General features: G+C 43.5%; 1 protein-coding gene across 1 annotated transcript in view; it reads right to left on the bottom strand.

Annotated features, from left to right (window-relative positions):
* The window catches only part of galnt9 (polypeptide N-acetylgalactosaminyltransferase 9), a 367,007-nt gene extending 360,037 nt beyond the window's left edge, over positions 1-6,970 (bottom strand). Inside the window, exon 1 of the mRNA XM_041202235.1 lies at positions 6,739-6,970. Coding sequence (XP_041058169.1) covers positions 6,739-6,970 — 232 coding nt within the window. The remainder of the gene's footprint in view (positions 1-6,738) is intronic.
* Positions 6,971-23,881: the final 16,911 nt, after the last annotated feature.

The raw sequence follows: 23,881 nt of genomic DNA, 5'->3' as shown, positions 1-23,881 counted from the left end.
GGGTTAAAATAATTGGCAACTTGGCTCCATGCCTTATGGCCTTGGTTCAAACATGGACAAAAGAGGGGAGGCGAGAGTAACTGCCCTTGACATCAAGGTCACATTTGATCGAGTGTGTCATCAAGGAGCCCAAGCAAAACTGGAGTCAATGGGAATCAGGGGGTAAACTCTCCACAGCTTGGAGTCATACCCAGCACAAAGGAAGATGGTTGTGACTGTTGGGGACCACTTGCCCACTGATCAGAAGTGGGCAACCAATTTAGCCAATTAAAAGCCCAAGATAACTCCAGTTATTCACAATATATATTAATGATTTAGATGAGGGAATTAAATGTGATATTTCCAAATTTGCAGATGACACAAAGCTGGGTGGGAGGGTGAGCTGTGAGGAGGATGCAGAGATGCTTCAGTGTGATTTGGACAAGCTGAGTGAGTGGGCAAATGCATGGCAGATGCAGTATAATGTGGATAAATGTGAGGTTATCCATTTTGGTAGCAAAAACAGGAAGGCAGATTATTATCTGAATGGCTATAAATTGAGAGAGGGGAATGTACAACGAGACCTGCGTGTCCTTGTACACCAGTTGCTGAAGGTAAGCATGCAGGTGCAGCAGGTGGTAAAGAAGGCAAATGGTATGTTGGCCTTCATAGCGAGAGGATTCAAGTACAGGAACAGGGATGTCTTGATGCAATTGTACAGGGCCTTGGTGAGACCACACCTGGAATATTGTGTTCAGTTTTGGTCTCCTTATCTGAGAAAGGATGTACTTGTTATAGAGGGAGTGCAGCGAAGGTTTACCGGACTGATTCCTGGGATGGCGGGACTGACATATGAGGAGAGATTGAGTCGATTAGGATTATATTCGCTGGAGTTCAGAAGAATGAGGGGGGATCTCATAGAAACCTATAAAATTCTAACTGGACTAGACAGGGTAGATGCAGGAAGGGTGTTCCCGATGGTGGGGGAGTCCAGAACCAGGGGTAACAGTCTGAGGATATGGGGTAGACCATTTAGGACTGAGATGAAGAGAGATTTCTTCACCCAGAGAGTGGTGACCCTGTGGAATTCACTACCACAGAAAGTAGTTGAGGTCAAAACATTGTATGCTTTCAAGAAGGAGTTAGATATAGCTCTTGGGGGGAAAGGGATCAAAGGGTATGGGGAGAAAGCGGGAGCTATTGAATTGGATGATCAACCATGATCATAATGAATGGTGGAGCAGGCTCAAAGGGCCGAATGGCCTCCTCCTGCTCCTAGTTTCTATGTTTCTATCCATCTTCCCCAGACCCTGACATTTTGCCAGTGGCCAAGCACCACCCACCACTGCCCCCACCCCCCCACCCCGCCCCCCCACCCCAATCCCCACTGCATGCACAGGCCACCAGCTGTGTGAAGGTGGCCTCCCTGCAACCACCCAGTGGCGCCAGAGCAGGAGGCTCCAAGGCCCAAGGATGGGGCCCCTGGCAGCAATAGCCACCCCTGCAACCCCAGACACTGCCACTGGAGGTGCTCTCCAACCAAACACCGGGCTTGCCCGCTTCACCCCAGCAGAGAAGTGACACAGGATGCCCCAAGGTGGAGACACCCCTCTCGTTCTCCTCGCTGCCACAGCAGCATTCACTTCCCTCGGGCGAGCTGCTGATGCTTCTGAGTTCCAGTGAGGAGCGCCCATTAACTGCGCTGCCATGGACAGCAGGCCAGGCAGCTGTCAATTAAGTGGCCGCCTCCAGGAACATTGCTGTTGTGGTCCTGCCACCTGCTAATCCAGACCCAGGACCCTCGTAAGGTTCCAATGCCAGAACTTACCCCCCTTCTGAGAAAGACCCAGCCATGGACTCAGCAGGGACAGTCAGCATGCATTCGTCTCGGGCAAGACCTGTTTGGCAACTGAAGTTTTAAGGAAAGTGCAGTGTATAAATGTAAGGAATGTGATAGATGGTGTACTATAGTTTTTCAGAAGAGATTTGGGCCAGCATTTTATGGCTCAGCTGTGGCTTGATTGCCCCCGGCAGATGCAGCGAGCCATTTAAATCCCCCTTTAGTTCGGCGGGACTGTAATATCCTGCCAGGCGGGAGAGAGCGTAATGTCCAACACTAGGTAACATGCCAAATGACAGTCTTTTTATTACAAAAAGGAAGGTTTATCGCATTAAAGAGAATATAAGTGGAAGAGATATCATGATGGATTTTTTTTTTAGCTTTCGGGTGGCAACGCTCAGCTCTGAGTCGGGAAGTCATGGGTTTGAGTCTCACTCCAGAATGTAGAGCACAAAATCAAGGCTAAGCCTCCAGTGCAGTGGTGAGGGAGTGCTGCACTGTCCGAGGTGCTGAATTTCAGACGAGATGTTAAACTGAGGACTTGTTGGTCCTTTTAGATGGGTGCAAAAGATCCAAGGGCACTATGTTGAAGTAGAGCAGGGGAGTTCTCCCTGGTGTCTCTGTTGTAGGAACTTGTGTCCAAACCACCTGCTGCAATTCCTACACCATAACAGTGGCTATCACCGGAAACATTCAGCCTTCCCCCGCCCCGGCGAGCCATTGAAATCTCCGTTCACATTGGTGGACCCGGTAGATCCCGCCGGTGTGTGGGCCTATACTTCAAAAATACTTCATTGGCTGTAAAGTGTTTTGTGACGTCCTGAGGTTGTGGAAAGCACTATGGAAATACAAGCCCGGCAAGATTTTAGTATAGTTTTGAGATTGGTGTTAAGATCTTTTGTTTTCCATTGACATCAATGATTTGAACATAGACAAAAAGAGGAGTATTCAGTAGTGGCATTGCAATAAATGCTGGCCTGGACACATTCTGTGAAAGAATTTTTAAAAAATGGACACAATCTCCATGAAATTTATTGAAAGTCATTTGGGTAGACAATAAATTAGAAAGCACTCTCTGTCCTGACCGTCTCTATCAACTTGCTAACAGGACAAACGATAAACCTCAGGTTTACCATATTGTCCACCCCAGTTATAATATAAAACAAAGTATATTAAGCATTGGCTCTCAGCATGACACCAATTCTTAATACTGATTTTACATGGGAGAGCTTATTTTTCCATCACTGATCAATAGATTAAAATGAGTCATTGCGCTGCAAAGATACCATAGAGAAGGGAAAACTTTGTGCTTATTTCTTCTGACCTGAAGTAATGAAATTTATAATAACCGCCCACTTGTAGATTTCTCTCATCAGCAGCAACACATTCTTAATTCACCTCACAATATTGTTTTCGCAACAATTCGACTCTGCAGCCTTAGAGGGGCAGTTCTGGTTAGAGGCAACTGTTCCTCATCATTTGAAAGAGTATATTGTGCAGCGTGTGGTGCAACACACTCATGTACTTAGAAAAGCCAGAATCATCTGACTACTGGTAAGCAATGCCACAGGAGATCTGCTCATAGTGGAGGAAATGGACTGCTGCAATATTGGTTTGATTAATGACATGACTGTACGCAAGCTCAGACACAGCGCTTAATTAACTCATTGACCGGTACATGTAGAGATCATTATTCTACGGCACTCTAACATCAGCATCGCCTCTGATTATTTGGGATTTTTACATTAATTTGTGAAAAGGGTTAATGCAGTCCCTGGTAAATAACTGGACATCAATCAAACAAAAATGTGAATATTCAAGCATGATTATGAAGTCCACAATTGGATTCCAGTTCAGTAGTAATAAGATAGATGACACCAGTCCTAACTGAGATGCCTTGAAGGGGAAGTTCGAAACCACACGAGGAAGGAAGGAACAGGAGGATAGGTTGTTAGAGTGAGATAAAGAGGGGTAGAAGGAGGCTCCTGTGGAGCATAAACACCAGCGTGTACTACTTTTTTTGTTTTGTGCATTCTAGATCATTCTGTCATCTACGTGATCCATTTTACTCAAATTAATGGATTGGCAAAGTGCTCCTCAGACACATAAACCGCCCTTCACGAACACCCTTAATTTAATACACCCTCTATGGAAATGCAAATGGCAGGCACCTGCAGTCCCCACAAACCTTCAAAAAGAAAGGTGTTCAATCACTTCCTCCACTGGTCACAAAAACTGAGGGGCCCTGAAACAGGAACAACATCTGCAACCAAACAGTTCACCTGAAAATACTGACAGAAGACGACCAATTGTGGGTGACGAAACAGATCGTGGTGAGAAATTCAAATTTTCAGAAAACAATAACAAGGTAATCATGAACTTCAAATAAAAAAGGACAGATCGGAGAGCGAGTCATTAAAAATACATGGCTCAGCCTGCGCAAGGAGCATTCTTATTTTTATCCTGTGTGTCCTACTTCTCATTCTCAATAACATAATATCATTCTGTTCAGATGTGTTGCATAAGGATGTGGACTAGGTAATGTATTGGCTAGTTGAAAGGTGTAGGCTAATGGAAAAGCTACTTGAACTCCAATGTCTTGAATTAGTACATCCAGGAAGTAGAACAATTTTAAATTCCTTTCTTTGTTTCAATTTTTCTGTTGCCCTTTCAAGCAGGAGAAAAACATATCAAAGCTGCTTAATGGACAGTCTTTGATAGTTTTCTTTTTGATTTCATGTTTAAACAGAAAATATTTACACAGCACTTTATCACATCATCAAGTGATGTTGTGGAACGCAGGCATAGAGTGAATTACTTTGAAAATCAATGACTTATATGAGTGGTAAAGCAAGGCAGCTGGTGGTGCACAGCACGATCCCATAAGCAGCAATGTTGTGTATAACTGGCTGATCTGATTGTTGACCAGGTTTGTTGAACGACAGTTGTTGGCTAGGATACCTGTGGATAAATGCCAGGGGATCTTCAATGTCCACACAAACAGGTAGACGGGGCCTCAGTTTACCGTCACATCTGAAGTATGGCACTCCTGACAGTGCTGCACTCCCTCAGCACGGCACTGGAATTGCCAGCTTAGATTATAGGCTAAAGACAGCAATGGGGTTTTGAACTCCAACCTTCTGACTCGGAGGAGAGGGGAATTGAACTGGGGGCACAAATTTTGCAATCAGTGAGGGTGCCAGAACAACACCTTGTACCAATATAGTGTCTTTAACATAGCAAAACATTCCAAAGCACTTCACAGGAGAGCTATCCAACAAACTTTGTCACCAAACCACTTAAAAAGATATTAGGACAGGCGACCAAAGAGGTAGGTCAAAGAGGTAGGTTTTAAGGAGCTTCTTAAAAGAGGGTTACGGAGGGAATTCCAGAGCTTAGGGTCTTGGCAGCTGAAGGCACAGCCGCCTTTGGTGGAGTGATTAAAATCAGGGATGTGCAAGAGGCCAGAATTGCAGGAGCATGGAACCCTCACAGGGTTGTAGCTGGAGGAAGTTACGAATGAGGGAGGGCCGAGGCTGTGGAGAGAACTAAAACACAATTTTAAAATTAAGGCATAGCTGGACCAGGAGTGAATGTAGGACAGCAGTTAGAGGGTTTAGAGGGAGGGGGTGTGCGAGCTGCATGAACCGGGCTTGGTATGAATATGAGAAGAAGATTCTACATTTTAAATCCAGGTTTGGTCTTCACTTAAGGCTTACAAGAGGTAGCTGCTGATTATCATCGAATGCTAGATCGAGTGCAGTGAGGGCTTACAATACAGATACTTTGACCAGACATTGATCAGCACGAGTTAAGCTGAGGTTCTGAAATTAAATGTGGTAAGATTCGCACTGCAAAACTTTCAAAACGCTGAAAACCCGAATTAAAGTTCACCGATATCTGAACCTAGGCTGCAGGGATAACAAAAATATTAAGGAGGCAGGTCCCGAAATTCAGGAGCATTTTAAACCCAACAGCCCAAAGCTACATCGCCTGTTCTCAAAAATAAAAAAAAGGCTCAAAGTCTTTGCCCATTCTGGGTAATTTACTCCTGTCGCCATAGCAACCTCGTACACCACAGCCACTGTGGGATGCACTGATTAAAATCCCTGTACTGGGTAAAATTGTCCCACTACCGCAATCATCATTTTATACCAAGGTTGCCTCTTGGCGTGACTTAGTTTAAAGCAATCCCGCATCGGAGTCAACAGATTGTGTGTTCAAATCCCACTCCAGAGATCTGAGTGCAAAGATGCAGGCTGGCACTGAAGGGGAGCTGCCAGGTCTGAGGTTGCTATCAACTGAGACATTAAAACCGAGGCCCCGTCTGCCCTCACAGGTGGACATAACAGGTCCCCACTGTGTTATTTTGGAAGAAGGGCTGGAGAGTTCTCTCTCTCCCCCCCACCCCACCCCCCCCACCCTCTGTCTTGTCTAGTGTATTTATTCCTCAACCATCACCTGGTCATTGCCTCGTTGCTTTTTTGTGGGATCTTGCTGTGCGTCAGTTGGCTGCCACCAACGCCTGCGCTTCAACAAAGGTGCTTCATTGGCTGCAAAAGCCCTGAGTCCGTGGAAAGGTGCTACAGAAATGCAGGGTCTGGCTGCCCTTCACTTGAAAGCCGGGTTAGCCCAAACAAGTTAGAGTTTGCTCAGTATTGTGCAGAGGCACACTGACCTAGCCCAGTGTCAGCCCGTCAGGGTGGAACGGGGGGGTTGTGGGGTGGGTGGGGTGGGGGGGGGAGGTTCGGTGTGGAAAAGGGGGTGGGTGGAAAAAGCAGCGTCTACCAAAACTAAATGTTTAAAAAATAAATAAATAAACTTCCTCAGGACAGAGGTGGAGAGAGAGAGAGAGCAAAAAAAAAAGGGGTGGTGGAGAGAGTGGAGACCATAATAAAATGAGAGGGTTTTTTTTTTACCATTGAGCTGGTTGTAAACCACTTCTTCCAAATGGTCCAACCGCTGCAGGATGTTCTCTCTGTCCTTCAGAAGCTGCTCCCTGCTACTCCGGCTCCTGACTCTCCGGTCGGGGATCTGGACCAGCTCCTCGGAGCGTTCGGAAATCCGACAATAGACGGAAAACAGGACTATCCCCAAGAAGACGAAGATGTTGACGGTTAGCAAAGTTTTGATTCTTCGTGCAGGAGCCATGTAAGTGGAGAAGGGCGCAGGTGAGGGCACATCTGGCTGCCCAATGGAACAACCTTGGGGTGGTTCAATGCAGGGTTAGAGAGAGAGAGAGAGAGAGAGAAGGAGGGAGGGAGGGAGGGAGGGAGGGAGAGGTTCAACCTGAGCTGTCCAGATACAGAGCAAAGCAGCTTGTCACAGAGCAAGGCGAAGAATGAAAGTACTCAGGGCTCCTTGGCAGCGACCGCTGCAGAGAGATGTTCCAAGTCAGTGTCTCCGGCTCCGGCGCTTTAACTCTCATTCTTGGCGGGGGTCTTTATGCTGAAAGATGACATCAAAGAGAGCGAATGGTGAAACTGGGGTTGGTCGGATGGACACTCTGATGCAGCGGCCGCTCTCTCCCCTGTCTCCCCCCACCCCACCCACCACCCCCCCCCCCCCAACACACGTTTTCCATTGCAGTCGGCACCGGCAGCTGCTCTGTGCTGATGTAAAAAGGGGGATGGAGAGAAAGAGGCAAAACAACGTCGGATTACAGTGACGTAAAGACTGCTCCACTCCTGCCCTTAAAGCTACAACATATAGGCAGCAAAACTTCCATTGCTGCACATCAAGGGGAAAAGCTCTCTCTCTCTCTCTCGCTCTCATCATTGCAAAATAAAACCTGAATACAAATCTGTACTATAGCGCAAATTCAATTCATTTATTTCAAAGCATTTTTTCTTAACTTTTTTTTAAAAAAATTCATACATGGGATGAGGCTAAACCAGCATTTATTGCCCATCCCTAATTGCCCCTTGAGAAGGTGGTGGGTGAGCTGCCTTCTTGAACCGCTGCAGTCCCTGTGTAGTGTAGGTACACCGACAGTGCTGTTAGGGAGGGAGTTCCAGGATTTTGACCCAGCAACAGTGAAGGAACGGCCGATATATTTCCAAGTCAGGATGGTGAGTGACTTGGAGGGGAACTTCCAGGTGGTGGTTTTCTCATGTATCGGCTGCCCTTGTCCTTCTAGGGGTAAAGGTTGCCGGTTTGGAAGGTGCTGTCCAAGAAGCCTTGGCGAATTGCTGCAGTGCATCTTATATATGGCACCTAAAGAAGATTGTATACCCATGTGTGTACCCTGGTTCACATTTATCCACCAACCCACAGCAACAATAACCACAAATTGCTTTTTATCTAGTGAAATGTCCTAAGGGGCTTTGTGGGAGTGTTACAGGATAAAATTTGATGTCAAGTCATGCAAGGAAATAATGGGACAGCTTTTGCCAATAAAAAAGGTGTCTCTGCATGATTGTCATCCTTATATATGTGTAAATCATTCAGGGATTTGTAAAAAGAGAGAAACACCTCATGTGAATCGTCATAAATTGCTGGATCATTTGCACCACTCCAACCTTAGCTTCATAAAAACAGCATCTCTCCCTTAATGTCCTGGTGACTTTCACAAAGTTGCTGCATTATTTGTGCGCTAACGACACAGTTAAACTCATCTATTAATTATCAACATTTATTTTAAAGCAATCTTTCTTATCTTTTTTTTAACCTTCATACATGGGATGTGGGTGTCACTGGCTAAGCCGACATTTATTTCCCATCCGTAATTGCCCTTTAATTAATGTGCTAATTGTTAATGACTACCAAATAACCTCTGTTGCCCAGAAAATGAGCAAATAAAAGTATAGAGTCTCACTCCTTCAAGTTGTCAATTATTGTTGGAGATTCTAAAAAGGTCAAATTTAAAATTTCTTCCTTTTCCTTTCTATCTTGCTTGTTCTTGCTTAATCCATTCTTTTTTTTAACCTCTCCTTATTTCTCTTTATGTAACTGGTTGTTCGAATGTTATATCAAGTGGGAGTAGAAACTCCAGAAAGAAGGATCTTACATTTGTATAGCACCTTAGGACATCCATAAGCATTTTAAAGAAAGAAATAAAGTCTCCCTTTACATAGTGGCTTTCATGACCGCAGGACAATGAAGTACTTTTGAAGTGTAGTCACTGCTATGGTGTAGCATCTCTGACAGTGCAACACTCCCTCAGTACTGGGAGGGGCAGCCTAGATTTTGTGCTTGAGTCTTAGGAATGGGACTATGAACCCGCAACCTTTTATCTCAGAAAAATATGCTACCCACTAAGCCACGGTGGGTAGGGTTGGAGGTGTGGGGGAGAATACTATTCAAAGGTATTAGAGGGCTCTCTCTTGGCAAACAGAAAATAATTTGCAGCTTGCAGTATAACTTTGGTCAGGCCAGCTGAGTTTCACCCACTGGTGCAGTGTGGTATAACTGTAGCTCTGTTTTGCTCCTGAAGGTCCCAAGAGTGAGAATTTTATCACTGAACAACAATCAAGATAAATTTGTTTAATTATTTACTTCACTGGTCCTGTTATCAGATTAGTTATCTGAAGAAGCCTTAGGCAACTGACCATTTTGCAGATGGAGACAAATCTGCACATGGGCAGATCCGGCAAATAACAAATAAACAAAGCAGCCATATGTATAACGACAACAATTTGCTTTTATCAAGTGCATTTAACATGTTCTAAAATGTTTCAAAGAGGCCTGAGGAAGATATGGACACTCAGCCACATAAAGAGACATTAGGATAGGCAACCAAAAAGTTGGCCAGAGAGGCAGGTTTAAAAAAAAAACATCTTGAAGGAAGAGAGGTGGAGAGGTTTAGTGAGGAGATTGTAAAGCATAGGGCCTCAGCAGCTGAAGGCACGGCCACCTATGGTGGAGGGATGGAAATCGGGGATGTCCAAGAGGCCAGAATGGGAGCAGCGGAGAGATCCTGGAGTGTTGTAGGACTGGAAGAAATTACAGAGATAGGAAAAACAAGGATGAGAATTTTAAAATTCCATTGTTGCCAGCCCGGGCGCTAATGCAGATCAGTGAGCACAAGCGTGATGGGTGAACAGGACCTGGTGAGAATTTTATTATATGAGTTCAAGTTTGTGGATGGTGCAAGATGGGAGGCTGGCCAGCATTGCAATAACCCTGTCTGTAGATAACAATTAAACCGCATGGGCGAGGGTTTCATCAGTGGACGTTCAACCTGCATATTTATATCACATTCATGTACAATAGAATTTACATATGCAGATAGTAAAATGCAAGTCTTCCTTCTTCTCAGCTGTTTGACCTGAGGTATCTCTTGGTATCCTAGACCCCTTAGGATACCAAGTTGTCCTTACTTGCTAATTTGACATGAACAAAGTGGTTGCCATGCACAAAATGTCTGCTGTATCTGCCTACATAACATAACAGAGATGGCATTTTCAGAATAATTCATTGTGTGTAAAGCACCATGAGGTATCCAGACAGATGTGACAACGCACTATATAAATGATAATTTTTTGAAAATAATAGTTGACGGTGGTATCATTGTTTATTGACAATTTTGCATTATTCTACAAGAAGATTGTTCAATCTATATTCCTGTTTTATACAATATCCAACAGTAATTATACAAAAGTGAGACATGCAGATCTTAGAACCATACAGTGCAGAAGACTAAAACAAAAACAGAATTACCTGGAAAAACTCAGCAGGTCTGGCAGCATCGGCAGAGAAGAAAAGAGTTGACGTTTCGAGTCCTCATGACCCTTCGACAGAACTGCCATTTGGCCCATTGTACCTGTGCCAGCCCTTTGCAAGAACTATCCAGTTAGTCTCACTCCCCTGCTCTTATCTCATATAGTCATAGAGTCATAGAGGTCTACAGCACAGAAAAAGGCCCTTCGGCCCATCGAGTCTGCGCTGGCCAAACAAGTACCTAGCTATTCTAATCCCATTTTCCAGCAATAGGCCCATAGCCTTGTATACCATGGTCCTTTAAATTTCTCCCCTTCAAGTATTTATCCAATTCCCTTTTGAAAGTTACTATTGAATCTGCTTCCACCGCTCTTTCTTCCAGACCAACAATTTGCTCAACCAAAAAAAAATGTTTTCTTCATATTGTTAATTGTTCTTTTGCCAATTATACATGTATATACCTAAGTACACACACATATATCAGTGTACGTAGACATATTGATACCGACAAATATATCTGTATATGTATGACATAGATACTCTGTGTTAATTAGGATGTATTCTCAATTTACAAGACAATCAATCCATGATGCCAATCGCACTGATTCAGAAGACCTGTTCTACACAGTCCATTAGTCTTTGGGTCACGATATATTTACAATGCCACAAATAGTTTCTTTATCTGGATTGAAGGTAATCAAGGTTCAGGGTTCCACTCCAGAATAATATTGATGTTGACAGTATATTAGTGCATTGAAAGCCTTCTGTGTGTGTTCAGTCAGATCGTTAGTCTGCAATAGAAATGGTTCCCTCCACACATTTTTCATTGTTTTCTTTTGGTGTGGTTGTGTTTTTCTCAAGTCCAGTTAATGTCTATTAATATTAACATTATAACCACATGATACACTTTGGTTAAGTCCGGACAGGTCTTAATAAGGAAAATGCTAAAACTTGACAGGCGAACTCTAGAAAATAAGATTGAAAACCAAGCTGAACATAGAAGGTTCAGGGGGGAGGTGAAGAAGCATATAAGAGGAGAAAAGAGGGAGTATGAAAAGAGACTGGCAGCTAACGTAAAAGGGAATCCCAAAGTCTTCCCTAGGCAAATAATAATAAAAGGAGGAGAGCGGCTGATTAGGGATCAAAAAGGGGATTTACACATGGAGGCAGAGGGCGTAGCTGAGGTAGTAAATGAATGCTTTGCATCTGTTTTTATGAATGAAGAAGGTGCTACCCAGGCCATGGTAAGAGACGAGACAATTAAGCCACTAGATGGGTTTAAAATTGAAAAGGAGTTGGTGTTGGATAGGTTATCTGTACTTAAAAGTTGATAAGGCGCCGGGACTGGATGAGATGCATCCAAGGATATGGAGGGAAGTGAGAGTAGAAATTGCAGAGGCACTGGGCACAATTTTTCAGTCTTCCTTAGACTCGGGCATGGTCCCAGAGGACTGAAGAATTGCAAACATTACATTGTTGTTCAATAAAGGATATAAAGATAAGCCCAGCAACTACAGGCCAGTCAGTTTAACTTTGACAGTGGGGAAACTTCTAGAAACAATAATTTGGGACAAAATTAATAGTCACTTGGTCAAATGTGGGTGAATTAAGGAAAGCCAGCATGGATTACTTAAGAGAAAAACATGTTTAACTGACTTGCTTGAGTTTTTTGGAGAGGTAGCAGAGATGGTTGGTGAGGGCAATGCTGTTAATATGGTGTACATGGACTTCCAGAAGATGTTTGATACAGTGCCACACAACAGACTTGTGAGTAAAGTTATAGCTCATGGAATAAAAGGGAAAGTACGCACTTGGATAAGAAATTGGCTGAGTGACAGGAAACAGAGAGCAGTGGTTAATGGATATTTTTTGTGCTAGTGGAAGGTTTGTAGTGGAGTTCCCCAGTATCAGTTTTGGGACCCTTGCTTTTTTTGATATATATTAATGACAAAAACCTTTGTGTACAGGACATAATTTCAAAGTTTACAGGTGATACAAAACTTGGAAATATTGTGAACTGTGAGGAGGATAGTGTAAAACTTCAAAAAGACAAAGACAGGCTGGTGGAATGGGCAGACAGATGAGAGGTGAAGTTCAACGCGGAGAAATGTGAAGAGATTCAGTTTGATAGGAAGAACATGGACAGACATATAAAATAAAGAGTACAACTCTAAAGGGGGTACAGGAGCAGAGGGACCTGGGTATATATGTGCATAAATCATTGAAGGTGGCAGGACAGGTCGAGAGAGCAGTTAATGAAGCAGAAAGTATTCTTGGCATTATTAATAGGGGATTAGAGTACAGAAGCAAGGAGGTTATGTTGAATTTGTATAAGTCTCTAGTTTGACCTCAGGTAGAGTACTGAGCCCAGTTCTGAGCTTTTCACTTTAGGAAGGATGTAAAAGCATTAGAAAGGATGCAGAAAAGATTCATAAGAATGGTTCCAGAGATGAGGAACTTCAGTTAAGAAGATGGATTGGAGAAGTCAGGACTGTTTTCCTTCGAGAGAAGAAGGTTGGGAGGAGATTTGATAAAGGTGTTCAAAATCATGGGGAGTCTGGCAGAGTAGATAGGGAGAAACTCTTTCCTGCTCGCGAAGGGTCAAGAACAAGAGGGCACAGATTTAAAGTAATTAGTAAAAGAGGTGATACTGATATAAAGAGAATTTTTTTATGCAGCAAGCGGTTAGTTGGAAAGCAAGTTGGAATGCCCTGCTGGAGAGTGTGGTGCTTCAATCGAAGCATTCAAAAGGGAACCAGACTGTTATCTAAAAGGGAAGAAGGTGCAGCCTTTTGAGAAGAAGGCAGGAGACTGGAACTAGGTGAGTTGCTTATTCAGAGCATCAGTGCAGACATGATGGGCCAAATGGCCTCCTTCTACTATAACAATTCTGTGATTCTGTGAACATTGCCATCATATTCTAGAAACCCCAGTCATGCCTGATATTAGGTAACCACAAGCTTTGGAGCATAAATCTATGCCAAGACATTGCTGGTGTAACAGCAGGAAAACTCAGTAAGTAATGAACCACAGGCTTCAGCAGACTGATCTCCAAAGAGACACAAATCATTGTATAAGGTCTAGCACATATAGGGTTAATATGGGACTGAGTGTAATACCACCCACACAGTGATGTAAGAGGCACATGACCCACACCCAGGGTCAGTTGAGTGTTGGACAAAGTCGTGTGTACCAGCAAGCATGGAGACAGCTCCTGACTTGAACCCTTTATTGTATATTTGTAAATAGTTCTAAGAGTCAATAAAGACTTACAATTAACCTATGTATGACTGCAAAGACTTCATCAAACATAGCGAGACGCTCAACACCCCATAACATGCTGGCAGTTTAGTCATAGAGTTATACAGCACAGAAACAGGCCCTTCAGTCCATTGTGTCTGTGCTGGCCGTCAAGCACCTAACCATTCTAATCCCATTTTCCAGCACTTGTCCCATAGCTCTGTGTGCTAAGGTGTTTCAAGTGCTCATCTAAATACTTCTTAAATGTTTTGAGGGTTTCTGCCTCTACCACCACCCCCAAGCAGTGGGTTCCAGATCCCAACCAGCCTCTGGGTGAAATATTTTTCCTTAAATCCCCTCTAAACCTCCTGTCCCTTACCTTAAATCTATGCCCCCTGGTTATTGACACCTCCGCTAAGGGGATAAGTTTCTTCCTATCTACCCTATCTATGCCCCTCATAATTTTGTATACCTCTATCAGGTCCCCCCCTCAGCCTTCTCTGCTCCAAGGAAAACAACCCCAGCCTATCCAGTCTCTCTTCATAGCTGAAAACTCCAGCCCAGGCAACATCCTGGTGAATCTCCTTTGCACCCTCTCCAGTGCAATCACATCCTTCCTATAGTGTGGTGATCAGAACTGCACACAGTACTCCAGCTGTGGCCTAACTAGCATTTTGCACAGCTCCAGCATAACCTCCCTGCTCTTATATTCTATGCCTTGGCTGATAAAGGCAAGTATCCCTTATGCTTTCTTAACTGCCTTATCTTTGTGTGCTGCTGCCTTCAAGGATCTATGGACATGTACACCAAGGTCCCTCTGATCCTCTGTCCTTCCTAGGGTCCTACCATTCATTGTGTATTCCCTTGCCGTGTTAGTCGCCACAAAATGCATCACCTCAACTTCTCAGGATCAAATTCCATTTGCCACTGCTCTGCCCATCTTACCAACCCATCTCGGTATTGTCCTGTACTCTAAGGCTTTCCTCCTCACTATTTATGACACCACAATTTTTGTGTCATCTGCGAACCTACTGATCATACCTCCTATATTCACGCCTAAATCATTAATGCGCACTACATCTCTGATCAATCCTTGCCACGCCAAGTGGAGATTAATCCTGTTCCTCAGAATTTTTTTCCAATAGTTTCCCAACCACTGATGTTAGACTCACTGGCCTATAATTACCTGGTTTATCCCTATTATCATTCTTGAATAATGGTACCACATTCACTGTCCTCCAGTCCCCTGGCATCTCTCCTGTGGCCAAAGAAAATTAGTGTCAGAGTCCCTGCAATCTCCTTCCTTGCCTCACATGCAGCCTGGGGTGAGAAGTGTCAATGGGGGAGCATTTCAGGAATAGTGATCATAACTCGGTAACATTTAGGGTAGTTTGGAAAAGGACAAAGCTGGCAATGGAGCAGTCATTGGTGGAGGCGATTGCAGCCCCTTACAATGTCATTCTCCCAGTTTGGACCAGTCTCTCCCATTGTTCAAGCTAACAATGCAGCCTTGCAGCGTGTGTTAGGAGAATCCCTGCGCTTGAGCTGAGAGCACTGTATGAAGTCTAGTGAGCAAATCTGTTGCCAGTCAGTCAGGTGGAGTGGGGCGGAGGAAGGTGGAGTTTTGGACAGCCATGCAGCATGCTAAACTCTGGCCATCTATGTGTGGCCAGCTCTCTCTGGGGTGCATTAAGGGGCCTTCAGATTTAACCAAGCGAGGTTCTTAGAACACTCGAGCTAATCCGTGCTAATCCATGCATCTCTGTCTTTCATCCTGCAGGAGGAGTACATCAGGAGCATGGAGACTTGTCACCTAGCTGTATGCCTCATGGCCTACAGAGAGCAGAGATGAAGGAGAAGACAGCAGTGGAAATGCTGGCTGGGCAGAGAGGGGAGCAGCTCCTGAGGAAGAAGGGGCAGCTGGAGCTTCCGTTCACCCCACTGAAGAGCCAAAATGAGCCTTACAATCTGAGGAGTGCAGCGGACATCCCTTCCTGATGTTCCCAGGCTTGCCTTTGCAGCTCCAGCAACTGAGGTATGAGCGATTTCAGAGGCTCCGTATCTGACTCAGACTCAGCAGATTGCTGGCCTCCAACAGTCCTCTGAACGCCAGAAACCTGCGAAGTCCCCGTCGGCACCTGCTGTGGATCAGACAGTGCAATGTGCTCGCCAAAAAACCCAGAACCACACTAAAATGCAGAGGCAAACTGAAATGCTGGAAGACTGAGAAAAATTCAGCAAAGTGGTCTAGCCTGAAAAGAAGCTCCAGAAACAGTGACGCAGAGGGAAAAATCACCAATACAAAGATCCAAAGAAAGGCTTGGAAACTGAAGGCAGAGATTTAAAACTCCACTGCAGCAGAAGAGAAGACGCCACTGAATCCCCTTTAGAAGTCTAGCTTCAGAGTCTGCAGCAAGTCCTGAGAAATCTCTAAAGTAGTTCGGTGTCAGGAGTGCAGCTTGAAAGAAGCCCGTCGCAATGGGAATCTTGGGAATGTCACAATTGTTCAGCTCAGCAAAAAAGCAAGCAAAAGCTCAAATTCACCAGATTTGTGACTTTGAAGAGAAACGCTGAGCTAGAGAACTCAGCAAGCAGCCATTGTTGGAATATTTTTTCCACCTGAGCGCAATTGCCATCATGGTGGAGCCTGCTAAAACCAGCAAACACAGAAAGTCCCTTTATCTGCAAGTGAGCAGCGATGTCATCTTGAAATTCAGAAAGCTCTTAAAGCAGAACTGACACTTTTAAAAATTTGACCATGGATCAGAATTCCACACTTCCAAACAAATTCAGATGTAATCAAAGCCCAGATCAATCACAATATTGAATGACCTGGAGGAGAGAATATTTGAATTACCAGGGTACGTCAGCTGTAAGTAGAAAATCAGAAAAAGTCCAGATTAATACCTTTTTATACTTTGATAAAAGCAAAATACTGCAGATGCTGGAAACCTGAAAGAAAAACAGAAAATGCTGTAAAAGCTCAGCAGGTCTAGCAGCATCTGTGGAGAAAGAAACAGAGTTAACATTTCGAAACATTAACTCTGTTTTTCTCTCTCCACAGATGCTGCTAGACCTGCTGAGTTTTTAAAACATTTTCTGTTTTTGTTGTGACCTTTTGATACTTGTTTGTTGAACTTGCAGATGAAGTAATCCTAATGCAGTGCAGTGATGAGTCCTCAAACACCTTCGATAAAATATGAAAAGCTTTTGACAAATATTTTAATTGTGGAACAGACATAGCTTAAAAAGGGGAACAGAAAATCCCCAGTAAAGCTACAAAAGGGGAAAAAGACATTACCTGAGTAAACCACACAAGGGCACCAGAGAGTCCAATAATTTTCTGGAAATTTTGAAAATATACCTTTTTGGGAAGCCCAACACATTACCTAAACTGCAACAACAAGTGGCAGTATGGAGCGGGAAGCTGACTGTGAATGAAGGAGAACTATCCAATAAAATCCAAAATAAACAATCCTGGAAAAGGAAAATGAAGTAAGGTTGGAAAATGTTTGTATTGAAACTGAACTGGAAGATTCAAGCTGAGTTTGTACCTTTGAATAATCGTGATAAACTAAAGACATAAATGCATCAAACTGTTCTAGATCAAAACAAGCAAATGTCTGAGGCATCACAAAGGTACCAGTAGGAAACAACAACCCTGAATTCCACAGTTGGCATATTGAAGCAGGAGTCAGGAAAACTCAACCAGATGTACAGCCAGGCACAACAGCAGCCAAAAAAGGTACTCAAAGAAGCTGTGTCCTTTAAAGGATCTTTGAGGAACCAATACATGCCATGGGAAAAATACAATGAGTTAAAAAAGGAATTGAATGCTACTTCAGTAAAAGCTGTGTTGGAACTATCCGGTAGTGACAGAGCAATACATTGAAGTGCAGATTGAGAAAGCAAGAGCTGAACAAGAAAATAAACAGTTGAAAGATAGCTAATTGTCCTTCAAGATCAAATTCAAAAACAGCAAATAGCCCGTCAGCAGCATGAAGGAATAAAGACTACATTGAACTGCAGGAAGGCAGAACACCAGGGCAAACTCGATGAGACTCTGTTAAATTACAAGGAAACTCAAGACAAAGTAATTGCACCTTGCAAAGAAAGGGAAAACCTGCTGAAGGACCTATATACGCTGCAAGGATCCTTCAGGTCAAAGGTTGTTCCTCTGGGAAATTACCAAGTGAAACAAAATGAATTTAATTCCATTGTGAAAGGATGGAAGAACCAGAAGACTCAGGAATGTTCAATATTCCAGGAGGAAGCCAAGAGGTACAAGGAAGAGGCTGCAGAGCTGAAGAAACTAGTTGGATGTTTAGAAGAAAACCTGAGAAAGCATCATATTTCCAAAGAGATATAAGAAGAAATGGAAATCAAGAATCTAGAATGGCAAGAGAAAATAAAACTTCTCAAAAAAAAAGCATGAACAGTCTCAAAAACAATTGGCAGAAGTGCAATTACAGAATGTGAGCATGAACAATAGCGCAGAGGAATTATACTCTGCTAAAGAAAAACTGATCAGCGTTGAGAACCAACTTTCACGTACGAAAGATGAGACTACGAAGGAAAAATACTGAAGAGAACACTGGAATGTCACTCACAGAAAGTAGAACACTTGACAGAGGACTTGAAACCCTTAAATGATGAACTTGTAGAAGCAAATTCAGGAAAGATAGATCTTCAAGCACCAGAAATTTCCAGTAAACAATGTGCAAAATGCTTGGAACAGGAGAAAGAATTGCTGATGCAACAGACCAGTTGCTTGGAAGCAGAATTAACAACCAAAACTGATGAACTTCTTGAACTTTGGTCCAATCTGAACAACGTGAAGATTGAGATGCGCAGTGTGGAAGAGTAAATCCAGACTATAAAAGCAAAAAAGAAGAATTCGAAGAAATGCATTGAGGATTTAACAAATGAATTGCAAGAGTCCAAACGGCAGTCAGCAATAACAATGTAAGACATAAGGTAAATTATAATTGCTTAAAATACATTGGATAAAGACTAGGAGGGAGGTGTAGTATAAAGCTCTGGTACATATAGGGTTAATGTGGGACTGAGTACAGTACAGCCTACACAGTGATGTAAGATGCACATAACCCGTACTCAGGGTCAGTCTAGTGTTGGACAGAGTTGTGTGTACCAGCCAAGCATGAACACAGCTCCTAGCTTGTACATTTTACTGTATATCTGTAAATAGTTCTAAGAGTCAATAAAGACTTGCAGTTAACCTACATATGACTATAAAAACTTCATCAAACCTGCCAAGATGTAACCAACACCATACAACTGAAATGATTGAGGGAATTTAGGTATAGAAGAAAGAAAAAGTTGGAGTTATTTAGCATCTTTTATGGCTTCAGCATGTCCCAAGTGTTGTGCAGCCAACAAAGTACTTTTGAAGTCCTGCACTGCTGTAAACACGGCAGCCAATTTGCACACAGCAAATTCCCCACAAACAACACTGTGATAATGATCAGATAATCAGTTTTGGCAATGCTGATGAGGGGTAAGTATTGGCCCTAGGACACTGCGGATAACTCCCTTGCTCTTTTTCACCATATGTCCAAATTTCCTTGGAGCAGCACCATTCTCACACCGCAGTTACGGTGCAAAGCTCCCTGAAACTCTGGCCGTTGTCTTAGCACCTTTCGTTGCTCCATGTTAAAACAGTCACAGATGCAGGAAAATCACTCACAATAATTTTCAATGTTGCCTAAGTGAGGGTGTACAGAATTATTGCAAAACGTTTGCTAATTCTAAATATTTGTTCTTTGCATGTCATCATTTTTTGTGAATTATTTAGGCAGTAATGTTTCACAAACTGTTTTAATTGATAATTAGAAACTACTGCAGAGCTCAGTCAAACCGTAACACATAGACTTCGCAGCCATGGAGAGCCGCTTCTGTTGCACAGTGATTAAGAGTCTACAATAGCTGACTGCCTTTCTATCGCAATCAGTGTGAAGTTCAAGAAATTCTCTAATCACTGAAACATAGGAATAGGAGGAGGCCATTCAGCCCCTCAAACCTGTTCTTCTATTCCATTAGATTATGGCTGCTCTGTATTTTAGTGCCACTTACGCGTCTTTGGTTTATAATCCTTAATGCTGTTGTTTGTCAAAAACTCTGTGGCCCCCTTTGCCCTCTCAGGCAGACGTAAACGATCCTATGACATTATCTTGAAGAAGAGCAGGGGAGTGATCCCCAGTGTCCTGACCAATATTTATCCCTAAATCAACACCACAAAGACAGATTATCCAGTCGTTGCTACATTGCTGTTTGTGGAAGCTTGCTGTGTGTAAATTGGCTGCCATGTTTCTTCCATTACAACAGTGACTGCACTTCAAGAGTGTTTCATTGGCTGTAATGCACTTTGGGACAGCCTCTGGCCATGAAAGTCGCTATATGAATGCAAGTCTTTCTTTTATTTTTGATTTATGAAGCCAGTTGAGCCTTTGTCAACAGTGCCATCCCTCAGAGTGGTTGGCTTAGTGTCTCAGTAAAAGCAGGTTTGGCAGTGAGTTGGCCATAGCAGGGCTAACAACAGAGAGGTGACCAGCACAATTGAGCATTGGAGAAAGGCCATTGTGGTTGTTGCCAGGTTTCTGTTCTTAATATTAGAAACAGCTGACTAAGGCATTGGCTTCATAATCAAGAATTAAAATATGATACAGAGAAACATTTATACTGGGCAATGCACATTAAGACCAAAAATGTGGCCTCAATGATGCCTAACTGAAAACTGACCTGTAAACACTGATAGCATTTTAATATAGGAGTATATTAAAATAGGTGGTAGCCCATTGGATATCATAAAATGCTCCGATATTATTTTTATTTGTGCAAGTATTTTTTAAATTTCCTAATCACTCTTGAGTTTGCAGTACAACATTTTTATCCCATTGCTTCACCGGCCACCACAACTCAATTAAGTATGTTATTTGCATGCATTAATAGCTTATTTGTCCAAAGAAATCTTAGTTTCCAATTAATTTCCCTTGACTTGTTTACGAAATGTATCACTGTTTGAACTAGAATCCCCACTGATCTGACCAATGGGACAGCTCAAAGTGCTATTTTTCAGAGATAAAATAAAATTGATTGAGAATTAAACTGTTTCATTATGTCAGAGATCAGTACCGCTCTTAGGCAATTTGCAAATTGTAGAGCAGCTACAGAAATGTAACTGTGTGCCTTAAACACCCGTGCCTTACCCATCCCCTGATTTTCATTGCACCCATTGCTGGCTGTGCCTACAGATGCTCGGGCCCCAAGCTGTGGAATTCCCTCTCTAAGCCTCTCCAAGTCTCCACCTCTCTTTCCTCCTTTAGAACACTCCTTAAATTCTACCTCTTGGACAAAGCATTTGGCCACCTACCCTAATATCTTCTTATGTGCCTTGGTGTCAAACATTGTCTGACAATCACTCCAAGAACCTTGAAGGATAGGAGGATGGTTCGAGAAGATGTGTCTCCTTTATACAGACATAAGGAAGGTAAGAGAAATCACCACACGTATTCTTTTCCCTCAGGAATATGGTTCATTGAAGTTGAAAATGGGAGGCTTTTACAGGCAACTCAAGATGAAAGTGGAAGAACGCCAGGAATGGAGAAATGAGCAGAGGACCTCCCCTTAGGCAGTTCATCATGACAATTGCTTCTGTAAAGCACACCTGGACATCTTTTGACATTAAAGATACTTTAAAAATGCGTGTTGTTGTGCGGCACTGCCCCCAACACCAACCCCCCCACAAGTGCTATTCATTCTTAATAGGTTCTTTTAAAATCCATTCTCAGGATATGGATGCTGTTGCTGAGACCAGCATCTATAGCCCAAGCCGAATTGTTCAGAGAGGGTGGTGGTGGGCCTTCCTGAACTGCTGCTGTCCATGTTTGTAGGAGTTTGAGACAACTGAGCGGCGTGTTGAGGATGGATAGGCCAGAGTGTGTAGGGCTGACAGGCCTCCTCCCCTGAAGGACTTTAAAGAACCATTTGGGTTTCCATGACAATCTGACAACCTCATGGACATTTTCACTGATCTCTAACTTCACAAAAATGAATTGAAATTCTCTAGCAGCCAAGGTGGGCTATGAACTCACACTGTGTGTCATTGGCTGAAGGTAATGAATTACTTGCCCAGTATCTCATCTGTAAATGTGTATGCATTAGATTGTGCAGACTTACACTGAGTTCTTTACACATAGGCCAAACCCACTCTTACAGTTATTATACCAAAGTAAGCTAAATGAAATTTAAAAGTAACTAACTTTCTGACGATGATGTATCTACGTTTGCGCTTTTATTTTTTTAAATAAGAAATTATTTAGGCTATTTTCTCTTCCATTTATCGCCCCCTCAGCTGAGGAAGAGGTTGGCAGACATACCGCAATGCCTCGGTAGCAGTGGTAACCAGAGCTATTGTTCTTCCTGCTGCAGCTGGTACTTTACCAGCTGCGAATAGGCACCACCGCCTATGGAGGCCACCCTGTAAAACCTGGGACTTGAGGTGGGGGCCCTTCCTGATTGGCTATCTTGTGGCCCACAGAGAGCGTCCCCAGTGCCTAGCTCCCCCCAGGAAGACCCCCTTCCCTTGTGATTGACCCCCCCACCCCCGACCCTTGTCAGGGCCTGCCTGATTGGCACCAGTAAGTCTTGACCCACTGTACCCTGGGCCAGCTCGGTCATTGCTGACCTGCGGACTGCTGCAGTCCCAGAAGTGGCCACCAGTCTTGGTGGTGCTACTGGGACTGAAGATCTTCCCACCCTTGGATTGACCAGCAGCTCTTGGGGGTGGGACAACCTGCCTCATGGAGGGTGGAGGATGGGAGGGTGGAGGTTGGGGGGGGGAGGGGTTGCGGAAGGCTTGACATCAGGCGCCTAATTGCCTGAACCACATGAAAGTGGGTGGTGGCTTTCAGGGCAGGTGGAGGAGCACCTGACCCCAACTTTACAGCTGGTGGATGGTGAGCTGCCTTCTTGAACCACTGCAGTCCATGTGGTGTAGGTATACCCACAGTGCTGTTAGGGAAGAAGTTCCAGGATTTTGACCCAGCAACAGTGAAGGAAAGGCGATATATTTCCAAGTCAGGATGGTGAGTGGCTTGGAGGGGAACTTCCAGGTGGTGGTGTTCCCATGTGTCTGCTACCCTTGCCCTTCTAGGTGGTAGAGGTCGTGGGTTGGGAGGTGCTGTCGAAGGAGCCTTGGTGAATTCCTGCAATGGATCTTGTGGATGATACATACTGCTGTTACTGTGCGTTGGCGGTGGAGGGAGTGGGTGTTGGACATTTTGATGTAGCCGTTAACTGTTTAGTTTGAGTGGATCAATGTTTGTGTGAAAGGCTGAAGGCCTGTTGGAATCCACCATCCAGTGGCCTTGGTATAGGCAGACTAAACAGGAACAATGAGTCAAGTCTTGTATTTCCTTTAGCATAGAGGTTTAATGGGTGATTTAATTGACATATTTCAGATGATCGAATGATTCAATAGCGTAGATAAAACCAAACTCTTTCACCTGGTGGGGGGAGTCCAGAACCTTAAAATGAGAGCCAGGTCATTCAGGGGTGATGTCAGGGAGCACTTCGTCACACAAAGGTTGGTGATACCTGCAACTCTCTCTCCCAAAAAGCTGTTGAATTTGGGAATCAACTGAAAATTTCCAAACAGAGAGGTTGATCGATTTTTGATGGGCACAGGCATCGAAACGAGGCAGTTAGAAGGACTTAAGATACAGCTAAACTATGATCGAAATGAATGGCAGGAGAGGCTTGAAGGGCTCAATGGTCTCCTCCAGCTGCTATGTTCCAATGCAAAGATTAAATATTGAAACCACTACACTGTAATTATTACTGCAAGGCTGAAAAATATATGACAAATAACAATTAAGCGTTTAAGAAATGTATACAAATTTTATTGTTTTTCAATTATATTGAAATCGAAAAGCAGTGAAGATGATAGAATCAGAAGATAGAACAGCTTTATATTTCAAAGTGAGATCCGAGCCCTAAAAATGAAATGTGTGTAATCTTCATGTTGTAAGATTACTCTATTACTAATGACTGATTAATGATCAATAATAGACTTACCAAGTGCTGGAGTTACACCTATGTTGTATTGTTGAAATAATGAGGATATTGGGTGAGATCAGGACC

Source organism: Carcharodon carcharias, chromosome 13 (assembly GCF_017639515.1).
Source record: "Carcharodon carcharias isolate sCarCar2 chromosome 13, sCarCar2.pri, whole genome shotgun sequence".
NCBI lineage: Eukaryota > Metazoa > Chordata > Chondrichthyes > Lamniformes > Lamnidae > Carcharodon > Carcharodon carcharias.
The sequence above is the reverse complement of the archived record's forward strand: the minus strand, read 5'-3'. Positions and strand labels throughout refer to the sequence as shown.